We start from the raw sequence: 15,059 nt of genomic DNA, 5'->3' as shown, positions 1-15,059 counted from the left end.
GAATCCTTTGCATTTGAATAAATGCCAGCTTGTTTTGGTGTCCATTACCACTTTCAAATTGTATTATACGATATCAGGCAAATGTGAATTCTTAATTGGCGGGATGGGTTGTGTTCAAATGTAAAGAGTTGAAGGATTTTTGTACAACATACTCAGCTGTTACCTATGGAGGAAACAAATTTCACCTTACTAAGAGGAGCTGCACAAGTACATGTGTTGTTATGGATGGGTTCTTTGCTCTTTCCTTAAGCTATGCTATTTCCTAATGGATTTCACATTGAATACAGCAAATTTTACCACTGCTGCCCCCTCGATTTCTGCTTGTAGTTTGTTTTTAAAAGAGAAGAAGATGAAAAATTTAAGGGCAATGAAGAGTGGGGGTGGAGAAAGGGTTTTTATGAAAGATGCAATTTTCCCAAATTCATAAAGAAATATGCCTGCATATCCATATCTATTTAAATATTCATTTAAATACTGTATGTGCATCTCTGTATACCTACCAGGCCCAGCAAACATTTGCATGAATATATCCTGAAGGCACCCTCCATGAAATGACAAATAAAAAAAGTGAAACCTATACGAATATATACTACTGATAATATAGAAGGTAGGACAGTATTCACAAATAATGTAATAAATTCTTCACTCATCAGATTTTTTGGTCCAGATTTGAGGCCTTTAAACATCAACCAATTATGGTAAATGTTTAACTGTAGGAGTTCAGGCAGACAGCCAAATTCTGGTTTCAAAGCTATTGCTAGTTTTAAAGAGTTTTTCATTTTTAAGCAAAAGCATTTCTGGGGACTGGCTATACCCTATTGTGGCTGGAGCTACCGGAATCTGAATAAGTGGATTAGGCAGAACATAGGTCCTAAAGAATTGGGCCCTGCAGTGTTACCTGAAATGTCCTTGGGAAATACTTCCATTTATAACTTAGCTCTATTTACCTAAAGCCAGTTTATTCCCACAGACACAAAGTAAAGAGAGTTGTTTTTCTTAGCCAAGTAACTTAAAAAACAAACAAACAAACAAAAACAGCAACGGTTGGGGAAGGGGAGGAAAAACGGCCATTTCAGCTTTTTCAGGTTAAGAAAGCCCGGTATTTGAAACGCAAACATGATAGCCAAACTACCTCGCTCCCTCACAGGTACATTTGCTTGCTTACTAAGCTTATTAACTGAATTACCGCTCTACCTGAAACTGCTTTCAACATTAGCCCTTCCTCAGGGTACCCCTACCCTCCAGTGGAAGCATTAACACGTGGGGCCTGGCCAATCCACACGCTGAATTTGCAACCTCCCGTTGTCTGAGATTCGACTGCCCAAGCCCTTTGGGTGTAGATATGACAATGAGGGGGCTACTCAAGTGACTTTTCTTAGTCCATTTCGTCTCCTTTTCTGTCTCCCCAAGTTATCGCATAGGTCTCTTTCCTTCTCTTCCCAGACCCTTCCGCACAACCCCAAAGCTCCAAACCTCGTTCCTTCTCTAAAGTCTTCCATTCACCACCACCCTCCGCAACCTAAGTCCCCTCCCGGTCACCACCAAAGCCCGGAGAAGTGGAACGCACACAATGCCTCCCTTATAGGGCTTGAGCTGGGAACTGGGCATGCTCAGTAGCCAAAGCAGTTTTTTTTTCTTCTTTTGGTCGCAAGTGCGGCATCTCCCTCAGTCCCACACCTCTCTTCCCTCTATCCCTGTCCCCTCTCCCCATCCCCCAGCCCCCTAATCAACCCCGCTTAACCCGTTCCACACCGAAGGCTCGAAGAGTTCTGAGGTGAGGGCAATTAACCCGTCCCCTAATCCCACGAAACAGTCTCACTTTGGGCTAAAGCTTCACACTTTTGCCTTAAAGCCCCCAGCCCCTTCCGCGCAGACAGGTAGGAGGAGTGCGAATACTACTGGCTCCCAGGAAACTGGTCCCAAGGAGCCTCCTGCAGGATCGCCCGCTACCGAAGAAGTATTCTCGGAACCCTCTGTTCTGCGGGGTGACAATTAGCCAAAGGTACCGTACCCGCGATACGAAGCCCAAGTGCGATTGTTGCCTTTGAATGTCATTGTTGTTGACTCACCCCCCTCGGTCCTGGAATTATTCAATTCCGCGTAGACTCGACGCCCCTATCTACTCCCTCGACCCCCCTTCCCCCAGGCTCTCCGCTGTTTCTTTGGCTTTGCCAGGGTTCTTGGTTGCTCTCTCAAAAGAACGCCCGGGGTGTGTGTGTGTGTGTGTGTGTGTGGGTGGGTGCGCGCGCCTTCGTTCTCAAGGGACTGGGGGAGGAGTGTGCGTGTATGTGGTGGGGGAGGATGGAGGCTGGCGCACCCGCGTTAGGGGACTGGGGTCTCCACGCGTGAGGAAAGGCGTCGCTCCTCTCTTGGGGGTGTTTTAGGCAAAAAGAGAGGGGAATGCCAGGAGGAAAGTGCGCTGTCTTTCCTGGTGTGTGGTTAGAAGAGGAATCAAGTGGGGGTGTCTGGGCGGGGGGTTGGGGGAGGCCTTGGGAATGTGCGGGGGTCGAGGTATTTGAGTATCGGGAGGGAGGGTTACGTGTGTGACGGGGGTGGGGGGAGGGACGGGGCGGGGGCGGGGATTCGGCGCTTGTATGTAAAGGTGCAGCCCGTGTGCAAGGGGCTGGGTGCGCGCGCGGTGTCTGGCCGAGTGCGCGCGCGCGCGCGCGCCGCTGCTCGCCTGCTAGCCTGCGAGGGCTGCTCCTTGGGTTTGACGGGCAAGCGGGCGCGGAGGAGCTGGAGCCTAAATCACATAGAGACCATCACCGAAACTGCTGTGCGGCGGTCCCTGCGAGAGCCGCCGAATTCCCGAGGTGGGTGAATCTCCAGCGGGGTCTGCGCGAGCTGCACGGACAAGCGCTGCCTCTTCCCCCAGCTCGGCTCGGCAGCGCCTGTGTGTGTGTGTGTGTGTGCGTGTGTGTGCGCGCGCGCGTGCGCGCCGGGGGGGAGGCAGATAGCTTATTATTTTTAGTTTGGGTCGTGTTAGTTTGGGGCCGTCTCAGTGGCCAAAGCGGCCGTAGTGGCTAACTCCCTCCCTCTCTGCGCGACTGTTCGCTTGCCCACGGCGCGGTCGCAATTCCCTGAGGACCAAAAGAATCCGGTGTCCTTAGCATCCCTGCCCCCCGGGCGGCTGGGGAGGCAGGGAAAGTGTCCCGGTCTAGGGCGATGAGGGCTGTCGGGTCCGCTGCTCTGGGCTGGGCTTTGTTTTCTGCGCCCCCCTCTCAGGCACTCTAGGAGGACCTGGATCTGGGGCTCCGAGCAGTGGCCGCGAGCTGGTCGGAGATTGCTGGCATCCAACAAGCCAGGGAATACGAGAAAAGCCGGTGGGTAACTCTAAAAGCCCTGCAAAGCCGGGCAAGCGCTGGCAGCGCGACTTTGCAAGATGCCCAAATGTTGAGCTGATTTCTGGCTTGGTGACAGCAGCATTATGTGGCTGCTTGGCGTGGGGTGGGGGTGGATGGTGTAGGGGTGGGCGCTCTGGGGGAGCCTGGGCCGCCACTCTCGGCCACCGAGCCGCGGGGTCACTCTGCCAGTGACAAGCGGGGCCAATGACGCGTAAGTGGCCATCACCCTCGTGGCCTGAGCTGGCCATCTCTTCCCCTTCCACCACCGCACACCCGGGTCTATTAGAGGCCGCTGGAAACTCCAGCAGCTGCCCCTTGTGGGATGGGAGCGCGCGGAGAAATGTGTGCGCAGCGGGGCTGAAGGCCCCTCAGGACATCCCAAGTGGTCCCCATCTCCACTGTCCGGCCCACGAGGCCGCCGCTTCGGCCCGAGTCTGGGAGGGAGCTGCGTGCGGGCTCCGAGCACAGAGATGCGGCAAAACATTGCGGTACGCGCCATCGCCAGCAGCTCCTCCAGCCGCGTCGCCGCCGGCCCGAGGTAGCGCACGGGGGGCGGCAGGGACCGCGTCCCTTCGCAGAGCCCTCCACCCGCGCCCTGAGCGGGCGGCTGGAGGTTTCCCGTGCCCGCTGCAGGGAGCCACCTCGGCCCACCCTCCTCGGTCGATGGTCCCCTGCAGGCCCCCTCCCTCCGCCTGGCTAGGCACTCGGGTTGCTGCCCGATGTGTGGTAAGGCTATAGGTTTGTGCAGCCCTGGCCAGCCTGGGAGCCAGACGTCTGGTGGGGCACAGAGCGAGCGATCGAGAGAGACGGCGGGTGGATAAAGAAACCTGCCACCCTTGTCAGCCAAAAGAGATGATATTTGGTACCCAACTCATACTTTGTGGGTTTGTCTTCTCTCTTTTTGCCTTTCCCCCCTGATTTTAAAACGTACGTGTTTTAGTGGTACTATGTGAAGAGGTTTCTTTCCCGTACATTCAAAGCCCTTTACCCCTTTTTCTTGCTCCCTTCTCCTAAGCTTTTTTTCTTCCTGCCCTTTCAAGTCTCTCTTCCCTTCTCTCCTGGGCAGATTGACTCTCCTTCTCCTTTGCTTGATTCCCCCAGACCCCCAGCTGCCTTTGGCTTCTGTTTCACACGAACTGCATTTGGGAACTTCCTAGCTCGTCCTTGTGCTTCCCCCACCCCCCTTGCTACTTAAAGTAGAAATTACGAAGAGGAGGGCAGCTCCTTATTCAATTTCAGATCTGTTCATACTCCTGGTTCTTGTTTTTGTGCTGAATTCAAGTATTCTATTCCGGGTTGGGCTTAGTGTGGTTGCTTTTTAATTTCTTTGGGGGGAGGGGTGCGGGGGTAGTAACAAGAAATGACTCTAAGGAACCAGCGTAGCTGTTGAGAACTACATCTGTAGGGAGGCCAAAAGAGCATGTGAAATGTTGATTTTACAATGAAAGTTAGTTTGGATGATGTCATACTTTAAAATTATGACTTCTTTCTGCACTGCCAATCAAGCTATCACCGTAAATAGGGGAAATGCACGTCTGCACCGCAGCCAAGGAGCATCAGGGCAGTGCTGGATGTATTCTGAATCAAACTACTCAAAAATGCAAATCTTCATGGGTCGTGCCTAACGGATTGCCTATCTTGAGGGTGTTCTGCTTTAGCACTAGCTGATTCCTAAGTGGGCAAAATAAACAAAGGAATTTCTGTGTGACACTTCTTCCTTTGCATCATTCCATCATTGTGTGTTCCTGGGTAATCGGTTTATTTAATTAATATTTGGTGGTAACCATATTGAAATTGCAGCCCCCTTCCCATTCAAGATGGAAAAGACTCACATGGCTAAAATTGCATCAGTAAAATGCACAGTGCTTGTTGTTCCTTTTAATCTTATCCATGAAGCATTGCCTGTATTTGTATATGCTTGCAGTATGGAAGGAATTGGCAGTCAGGGGTTAATTTGCTAAGCTTGAAACTCCACTAAGTGATTCTTGAGTTGTTTATAGACAGGGACACAGGGTGGTAAGAGTGGGAGGGGGGGGTGTTTGGAAACTGATGATTTTAGGAAAAACATTTGCTGTGCTAAATGTATCTGGTGCTGCAGATAAAGCCACTCTGGGATTATAGTGTGTGAACTCCTCTTCCTCAGCAGTGGCAGTCTGTGGTCCAAGTGAAGGAGATAGGCATCTGAACCAAATGTCAGACGGACCCGGGTTCAAAATGGCACATAAAGGAATGGGAGGGGGCCAGGTAGGCAGGAAAGCCAGTTCCTGGCTCAGCACTGCAGGAGCAAGCAGGTTTTGCTTTGGAGGACCCAGAGAAAAAAGGCTTCCTTCTCCATCCCCCCTGACGCCCCTTTTGGGAGATGACAGAAACGCGATACCATTTCCTTACCTGAAACTCACATTTAGTCATATCCTACTCAGCTATTTTTCTCGAACCCAGAAGGGCCATCTGTGGTTTGTGTGTGTGTGTGTGTGTTTTAACATGGTGTAGAGCAGTGTACAGGAGTGAACTGATTCGTGTCAGTGAGCTTACCTCTGGCCTGAAGCTCAAGCAAGTATCTTTCCTGGGTTTTCTCCACCTTGATCTCTTGACTGTCCCCTCTCCAGCAATCCAGTCGCCCAGCTGCCATCCTCCAAGGAACCCAGGGCTCTCCTCTGTTCTGTGCTTGGCTCCCTATCAAGCTGAAGCCTAGAGAGTAGACATTTACAAATGGAAACACCTTTGTAGTGCTAACAACTACATGGTACATGTAGTTGATGGTCTGGGATCAGTCCTTAGAGCTGCCAGTAGGAAGCTTAAGGTCTGTGTTCAAGGGTAGAATTTGGTGGCCCAAGTGAAGAAAATATTTTCAGATTGTTAAGATTTAAGCATGATCAACAATCTTTTGTTTTTGTTGTTTGCTGCATGATCTGCACATGCTAAATCTGTGTGAACTACAGGCATGGAAATAAAACGTGGTATTTTTGGTGGTTCTTGTTCCACTGAGTGTAAACACTTGGAGTTTTGAGGCCTGAAAAAGACAAGGCTAATAATTACAGCTATGTGTTCACTATGGTGTGATTTAAACACAAATACTTTTTTAAGTGATGATCATTGAAAGACTGTTTTCTTTTTATTTTTTAGATTATTTCTCTTTATTCAGAAGCATAACATTGTTTGCTGATTGCAAGAAGATGTTTCTTTGGCTCTTTCTGATTTTGTCAGCCCTGATTTCTTCAACAAATGCAGATTCTGACATATCGGTGGAGATTTGCAATGTGTGTTCCTGCGTGTCCGTTGAGAATGTGCTCTATGTCAACTGTGAGAAGGTTTCCGTCTACAGGCCAAATCAGCTGAAACCCCCTTGGTCTAATTTTTATCACCTCAATTTCCAAAATAATTTTTTAAACATCCTCTACCCAAATACATTCTTGAATTTTTCACACGCAGTCTCCCTGCAGCTGGGAAATAATAAACTGCAGAACATTGAGGGAGGAGCCTTCCTTGGGCTCAGTGCATTAAAGCAGTTGCACTTGAACAACAATGAATTAAAGATTCTCCGTGCTGACACTTTCCTTGGCATTGAGAACTTGGAGTATCTCCAGGCTGACTACAATTTAATCAAGTATATTGAACGAGGAGCCTTCAATAAGCTCCACAAACTGAAAGTTCTCATTCTTAATGACAATCTGATTTCATTCCTTCCTGATAATATTTTCCGATTCGCCTCTTTGACCCATCTGGATATACGAGGGAACAGGATCCAGAAGCTGCCCTATATCGGGGTCCTGGAACACATAGGCCGTGTGGTCGAACTACAACTGGAAGATAACCCTTGGAACTGTAGCTGTGATCTGCTGCCTTTAAAAGCTTGGCTGGAGAATATGCCCTATAACATTTACATAGGAGAGGCCATCTGTGAAACTCCCAGCGACTTATATGGAAGGCTTTTGAAGGAAACCAACAAGCAGGAACTATGCCCCATGGGCACAGGCAGTGATTTTGACGTGCGGATCCTGCCTCCGTCTCAGCTGGAAAACAGCTACACCACTCCCAATGGTCATACTACCCAGACGTCCTTGCACAGATTAGTGACCAAACCACCAAAAACGACAAACCCTTCCAAGATCTCTGGCATTGTGGCAGGCAAAGGCCTCTCCACGCGCAATCTCAGCCAGATTGTGTCTTACCAAACCAGGGTGCCTCCCCTGACACCTTGCCCGGCCCCTTGCTTCTGCAAAACCCATCCTTCGGACCTGGGGCTGAGTGTCAACTGCCAAGAGAAAAACATCCAGTCCATGTCTGAACTGATACCGAAACCTTTCAATGCCAAGAAGCTGCATGTCAATGGCAACAGCATCAAGGATGTGGACATCTCCGACTTTGCTGAGTTTGAGGGACTGGATCTGCTTCATTTAGGCAGCAATCAGATTGCAGCCATCAAGGGAGACGTGTTCCACAACCTCACAAATTTACGCAGGCTCTATCTCAATGGCAACCAGATTGAAAGACTCTACCCAGAGATTTTTTCAGGCCTCCATAACCTACAGTATCTGTACTTGGAATACAACTTGATTAAGGAAATCTTAGCAGGCACCTTTGACTCCATGCCAAATTTGCAGCTCCTGTACTTAAACAATAATCTCTTAAAGAGCCTGCCAGTTTACATCTTCTCTGGAGCCCCCCTGGCGAGACTGAACCTGAGGAACAACAAATTCATGTACCTCCCGGTCAGCGGGGTCCTGGATCAGCTGCAGTCCCTTACACAGATTGACTTGGAGGGCAACCCCTGGGACTGCACTTGTGACTTGGTGGCGTTAAAGCTCTGGCTGGAGAAGCTGAACGACGGGATCGTCGTGAAAGAACTGAGGTGCGAGACCCCAGTGCAGTTTGCCAACATCGAGCTGAAGTCCCTCAAAAATGAAATCTTATGTCCCAAACTCCTAAACAAGCCATCAGCGCCCTTCACGAGCCCCATCCCTGCCGTGACATTCACCACCCCGCTGGGGCCCATCCGAAGTCCTCCCGGTGGTCCAGTGCCTCTGTCCATTTTAATCCTCAGCATCTTAGTGGTCCTCATCCTAACTGTGTTTGTTGCTTTCTGCCTCCTCGTTTTTGTGCTGAGACGAAACAAGAAACCTACCGTCAAGCACGAAGGCCTGGCGAACCCTGAGTGTGGCTCCATGCAACTGCAGCTGAGGAAGCATGAGCACAAAAGCAACAAAAAAGACGGACTGGCCACGGAAGCCTTCATCCCACAAACCATAGAACAGATGAGCAAGAGCCACACCTGTGGCTTGAAAGAATCCGAAACTGGGTTCATGTTTGCAGATCCTCCGGGACAGAAAGTCATGATGAGAAACGTTGCCGACAAGGAGAAAGATTTGTTGCATGTGGACACCAGGAAGAGACTGAGTACAATCGATGAGCTGGACGAGCTATTCCCCAGCAGGGATTCCAATGTGTTTATTCAGAATTTTCTGGAAAGTAAAAAGGAGTACAATAGCATAGGCGTCAGCGGCTTCGAGATCCGCTACCCAGAGAAACAACAAGACAAAAAAACCAAGAAGTCATTGATAGGGGGCAACCACAGTAAAATTGTTGTGGAACAAAGGAAGAGCAGTGAGTATTTTGAACTAAAGGCAAAACTCCAGAGTTCCCCCGACTACCTACAGGTCCTTGAGGAGCAGACAGCTTTGAACAAGATCTAGGTCATGCAATCTTACTTCATACAGAGGACATTTATTTAATGATGAAAGTGCCTTTTGTTGACTCCTAACTTCCAAATACTATATTATCAACAGGCATAGAGGCAGGTGTTTCCAAGGCTGTCTCATTAACTGTAGCTGCAAAGATATGTCCGGTAGAAGAGACTTTCCTTAATAGATTTTACTACATAAAACCTATACTGTGGAGTCCTGTGGGGATACTGCAAACTCTATTGCCAAAGGGATGCTTTATATACATAATACACTGAATTTAACCTCAAGAGGCAAATCTGTTTTGTACCCCAGTGCAAAACCTTCGTCTCTTTGTGCTTTGTGAAAGCAAACTCAAGAAAACTGGTACTGGTGTTTGTACCACAGCTGGGTCCTTCATCTTGCACGTAGATTCAGTTGGTAGAACTGGAGTAATCCTTTTGATTTGTGGCATTGTAACAACTCTGTGTAAAGATTCTCTGAAAAGTAAAAAAAAAACAAAAAAAACAAAAAAACAAAACAAACAAAAAAAAAAGCATGCAAAGAGAGAACATTCGATAGTATTTGTAAATCGGTAAACTTTATGGCCTGCATCTTGAAAACGCTGGATTTATAATGTTAAATTGTGCAGATATTTGTTGAAAATATACCATGCATTACATAACTATAAAATAAATTTGAACACTTTAAGCATTATCTGTCTATATGTAAAACCTAAAAGAGAAAAAAAAATCAACGTGAGTTACATAGCGTTTGTGGTGATCTGAAGAAATACGTGATGTTTATCAGAATTAAACATGGCTCAAATTAAACTAACATTAGAGTTTGTTCTCAGTTATGTGAAATACCCACAATCCTTAAAGGTTGTCCAAAATTAGCAAAGTGCTTACCGTGTGAGCGCACCCAAAGCTATTTTTGTAACATAATTCATATTTATGAAGTACTTTGTATACTAAATAGGAAAATATGTACTCCTTAATATGTATTTAATATGCCTGACTTGTTTTCCTGATCACAGGGAATTTATCAATAAGTATAAATTTAGGCAGAAAAACATATACCAAACTGAAACTGAAGCTTATGTGTACAGAAATATTCTGGACATTGTGATCAGGTATCATTTAAAAACAAAACAAAAAACCACAAAAAAACAAAAGTTACAAAAAAAAAAAAAACAGTTCTGTGCTATTCTTGAGAACTTAGCATATTATCTTCAGATTTGTTACCAACTGTGCATTTTAAAATAGGTTCCTTAGTTTTATAGTACCGTGTCTGGGGCAGTTGTTATTTGCCATCATTGTCTTGCTTTTCAGGATTCTATGAGCTTAATTCAAATAGTTTTCACTGCAGATATTTAAAAAATTAATGAGTAAGGTTAATAGTTATCTCTCGTATGCATCACTATCCTGTTCTTTCATCATTCTGACTACTATCAGATAACCGAGTAGAACAGTATAAACATCATGGTCATCGCGGCTCTCAAAGCCACACTGTAAAATGCTTTCCTTGGTCTCAGATGAGTTCACAGTCTGCAAGTACAAACAATATGCCAGTGTGTTTGCTTGTGCTGTTAACTTCTAAGTCAAAATTGGTCAAAGGAAGGAAGCCCTAGATAGTGGGAGATACTTTCATATTTTTAGGTTCTCCCAACTAGTCAAGGGACATCTCGAAACACATTGCCTTCTTGGGCCGCCTGAATATGTCTATTTTTTCTGCTCCATCTCTTATAATTACTGATCAGTAATATGACCAAGAAGGTAAGCATTGGCATTCTTCATGAATTTCAAAGGGCAGGTGTTTCGATGCAGCTTCCAAATTGGGAGTTTGGTGAAAGTTGTAATAGCAGTCCCTTTATTAATGACTAATTCCAGGGCTTTCTGTGTTTGTTGCAAGTAAAAAACAAACAAACAAACAACTTGGCATTCTTGGAGGGGTGTGTGTGTGTGTGTGTGTGTGTGTGTGTGTGTGTGTGTATACATGTGTATTTGAGTGTACATGCATACATATAGATAATTTGGAGATTTTTTTTTAATAGCAAAAAAGTTGTCTCCATATGTATGTGCTGGTGCTCTTAAAACTTTAATGTGTAATTTTAATTTTCCTGACAATGTCTGTGAAAACTTTATATGACTATTAAAAAATATATAAACAACTACTTGCTTTCGGATCTTGAAAGAAAAATGTGAAGACGTGTGCCCAACAGCCTGTTTTCATCTACAATTTCACAAAGAACTTTTAATATGCCATTACCATGCTTTCGTGCATCCGTGGATTAAAGGGCTCCTAATGCATACTGACAGGATAAAGACGTGAAGGCTTCAAAGAAAGTGTTTTAGTTTATCCTGTCAATAAAGTATGGATTGAGGAATCTTAATTAGACACTTATGGGAGGAACCAGAAAGCTCCACCCATGACTTGGGGATAATAGGCCATTGGGGTGATGACTTTTATTCGGTGTGGTTATGCTTTGGAAATGTTTCAAGGTTTCTGTAGTTGTCAATGGCAAGAGTGCCTGCCTCCATCTCAAAGCTTGCTGTAGCATATTGGCTATCTCATACTCTTCTGCTGAAAGGTATAAATGTTCAACTTTTCAAAAAAAAAGTCATTTAAATGTACATGGTTATTTGGAGGTTCTACTTGTAAGTGAACCACAGTAACAAATCCTTGATTAAGGCTGGTATATTTTCCTTAACTGAAGTCGTTGTGCCTACATTATACACTGGATACTATTTTACACCTGTCTCTCATTAGTTCTACTTGTGCATTTTACCATTGTGTAGTTAGGCATAAGCTTTGAGTTGAGTACAAGAACAGTTAAAATATTGTTATCTCCATTTTGTTGATTTCAAAGATAACCTTGATGTTAGTTTAACCCCTTGAGGAATGATGCATATGTCAGTGGAGCATTTTTGGTAGAATTTGATTCAACTATAGAAAATCCCAGAAGTGCTCATTTCTAATGTGGTCTGACACATCATGGGCTTCTTGGCATCGTACCCTATGCTTGGACTCTGTTAGAATGGTTACAAAGGAAAGGAGAGCATATGAAATCAGTGAAGGGGTTGAGATAATATATTATGTCTGTGTAATATAAATCGAGTTTTAAATTATTTTTTTATGAAATCAATAAAGATGATTCAATTCTTTAAAAGTAAATCTTTGTGTAATTTTATGAGAAAGCAGCTATTAAAATACAGTGATTCAAGTCTATAAGGCAATTTATATGCTATATTTAGTTTTCCATTCTGAATAATAAAGGGAATAAATATATTAATTAGAAAATCATTTTAAGACCAGCTTTCTTTCGTTGCTTTTTAAAAACATTGAATTTCTTTAAGCCATAAGGATGCATAAATGATACAGGGCATGGCCTCATGAGTAACATCAACAGATATTGCAGAAATAACAGAACACATCTAGAAATGTATGGCAGTAATGTTAATCTATAGTATCTTTTGCATGATTTGTACATTGACATTGTATGAAATGAGCACAGTGAGTTATTTTTTTTGTTATTGTTCTCGCATCCAAAGAGCTGGGGAGAAAAATATATTAAGAATGTATTTATAATCACTATTTTGAAATAAAGTAAAGAAAACACATTGTATTGTTTTTACCCTGATTTAATTATTAGTATTTAGGTTAGTTTATGAGACAAGAAAATCAAGTAATGCTATAAAGGCTAATGTAAATCACAGAAAGGAACTGTTTTAACGACTTTGTTTGCTTTTAATAACATCAAGGTATTAGAGAGACTTTATTAAATGCCATTTTTATGAAAGTGTTAATAAAATTGTTTGCTACAATGGTACTTCTGAAGCCACACTTTGTTAAATATATTTATCTTTTCATTGTTTTTCAGAAGAAATAAAGCAGTAACCAAATTGATTTTTTTCACCCAGATTCGAGGTCTTCATAGAGCTTTAGAATACTGTTTGTATTAAACTTAATTGTTAAACCTACGTTAAGAGATGCTTTCCTTTCAAACATCTTTGCAGTTTGCGTTCTTTTCCACCAGTGGCCTCTTTGGATGAGAGTCAATGCTGAGATTAACATGCTTTGATTCTTGCCTATTCCCATTAATCAGTTGGACTCTGACATAATTGCAGATAAGGAAATATTAATATTCAATCTTAACCACCTATTTCAGTACTTTTAACTATCTATTTCAGGACCTCTATAATCCATGGCCAGCTTGATGGTTACAGGTTAGTTATCCATTTATGGGGTAGATTGATTTTTATTTGGTTCTTTCAAAGATGACCAAAATCACCAATCTATCATTCTACCAGAGTATTACGGTGGAGAAAAAGATGAACCAATTGCATTATGGTTAATTTGAAGGCAGCAAAGGTTAGAAACCGACCAAGGAAGTGGACTTAAGGCATGTTTTCTTATGGGAAGAGATGGAAAGACAGAGGAAAACAAAGAACATAAATTAACATTGTTGTGGTCTAGCTCTGTCACTGGCTATGCTGATGACATGAACAGCAGAGATAATTCGTATGAGTACTTTTGGACTGAGTGTTTTATGTATCACCGGTAATACATCACATGATTGTGGGACTTATTTTGTTCTTTTTGAGTACTGAGCACAGGGCTTTGGGTCCCAGCCACCCAGTTATGTAGGCAAGTGACATCAAATGAAGATTTGGCTTCATTTCCAGTATTCGTTCAATTAGTCACTATGGTCAGATGGGCTGAACTAAAATATCCTGTTTGTGGCTTTACTTACCGGGAATAACTGGTGACAAATATCAAGTTCACCTGATAATTGTTAACTCTCCATGTCAGCTTTGCTGGGAATCTGTCCTTTGTTAAAAGAAAATGGAAGGTTAAATGAATTTTAATAGCTTCATTTGTACAAAACTGCCCTTAGTCTAATTTTGAATTTCATTTGTTTTACTTTCCACTGGTTGATAAGATTGCATTTTAGAAAGGGAGCTCAAGGAAGGAAAACTGCATTGTCTATCTTCTCTGAAACACTATGACTTTTTAATTCTTTTTTTTTTGTGACTTTTTAATTCTTTAAAGATTATTTTTAGCTTGTTGTTCCTATGTCTACAGAGCAAAAATAAAGAAGGCCTCTGAGACTGCTGCTTGACTACTTTAAGTCAAATAATTGCGATTGAGAATTAAAAGGTTCAAATGTTTCATTAAATTGTAATTACTAGATCCGCTGACTATAGAACTCAGCACCAGGAAGGAATTACTCAGTCCTCCACCTTAGTTTGCTTTTGTATACACTGGCTAAATAGAAATTCCGGGGATTCAATAATACATCAAAACTGAGAAATTACTTGTTTAACTTAAAAATCTTATGAATAAGGCCTTCAGAGAGATGATATGAATACGTAATGAAAAATAGAAAACATCACTTCCAAATTAGCTGCAGGGAGGAAATAGTTTTCTAAAGTCCCTGAACAATAGATTGCTCTTAGTTGGCACCTCACAAAGACTAGCTCGTGTCATGTACTGCTGGTTAACAGCCTAAGGAAGCCATGTTGTGCAGTGGCTGCTGCTCTTGGAAGCCTTTGGAAATGATAGTAAGCTCTGTTCTCCCTACTGAGAATTGCAATGTATATTTTCATCATTGTTCCATGTAAACTGAACCATTGTGGTAAAATTCTGGAGTTGATATTCAGTAATTTTAATGCTGTTTTCACTAATAAAAGTCTTTTCTTATAGGTCATATCTGTAGCCATTCAGTGTGTTTATTAGTAAAACTCAATGTCAGGAAAGAAATGCAAGTAATCTGTTTTGCAGATGACGCAATTGTTTGATTTATACAACAGGCCAGGTCTACTTACGTACACACACACACAGGCACACACAAAGGCATACAAATAGCTAGTTCTGCTGCACAAAGGGAATTATTTAGTTCATGTAAATAAATGCAATGTTTCTGTCTTGACTATGTAGGTTTTTCAAATCAAAGTATGTATTGGGGCCCAAATGATAATTTCCCTGCTTTTTGCTTCACTTTATATTAAAACCTGACCACTATACTTAGTAAAACTTAGTTTTACATATATAG

At 43.5% G+C, this 15,059-nt stretch overlaps 1 protein-coding gene, 1 long non-coding RNA gene and 1 pseudogene across 8 annotated transcripts in view; 2 read left to right on the top strand and 1 right to left on the bottom strand.

Moving 5' to 3' along the window:
* The window catches only part of LOC110257663 (uncharacterized), a 416,327-nt gene extending 413,683 nt beyond the window's left edge, over positions 1-2,644 (bottom strand). For 3 of the 5 annotated variants that reach the window (XR_014835176.1, XR_002340582.2, XR_014835177.1), the window contains exon 1: positions 2,070-2,215. This is a non-coding gene — a long non-coding RNA (uncharacterized LOC110257663). Of the gene's footprint in view, positions 1-2,069 lie in introns of all 5 variants that reach the window. The other 2 variants (XR_014835178.1, XR_014835179.1) reach the window with 2 other exon arrangements.
* Positions 1,625-14,714, top strand: SLITRK4 (SLIT and NTRK like family member 4). 3 transcript variants are annotated; one of them, XM_003135434.6, is made up of 2 exons: positions 1,625-2,002; positions 6,468-14,714. In XM_003135434.6, exon 2 carries the CDS (start codon positions 6,518-6,520, stop codon positions 9,032-9,034), a length of 2,517 nt encoding a protein of 838 aa, XP_003135482.1. In that variant the 5' UTR covers positions 1,625-2,002; positions 6,468-6,517; the 3' UTR covers positions 9,035-14,714. The 3 variants fall into 3 exon arrangements, with proteins under 3 accessions (XP_003135482.1, XP_005674001.1, XP_020935430.1); XM_005673944.4 differs by lacking the exon at positions 1,625-2,002 and adding an exon at positions 2,622-2,813; XM_021079771.2 differs by lacking the exon at positions 1,625-2,002 and adding an exon at positions 2,622-3,323.
* LOC146394807 (uncharacterized) lies at positions 3,547-4,165 on the top strand (annotated as a pseudogene).
* Positions 14,715-15,059: the final 345 nt, after the last annotated feature.

This window comes from Sus scrofa, chromosome X, assembly GCF_054392235.1.
Source record: "Sus scrofa isolate SSC_HxYL_T2T_F1_AM1 chromosome X, Sscrofa_HxYL_maternal_Yorkshire_Landrace_v2.0, whole genome shotgun sequence".
In the NCBI taxonomy this organism is placed as follows: domain Eukaryota; kingdom Metazoa; phylum Chordata; class Mammalia; order Artiodactyla; family Suidae; genus Sus; species Sus scrofa.
The sequence above is the reverse complement of the archived record's forward strand: the minus strand, read 5'-3'. Positions and strand labels throughout refer to the sequence as shown.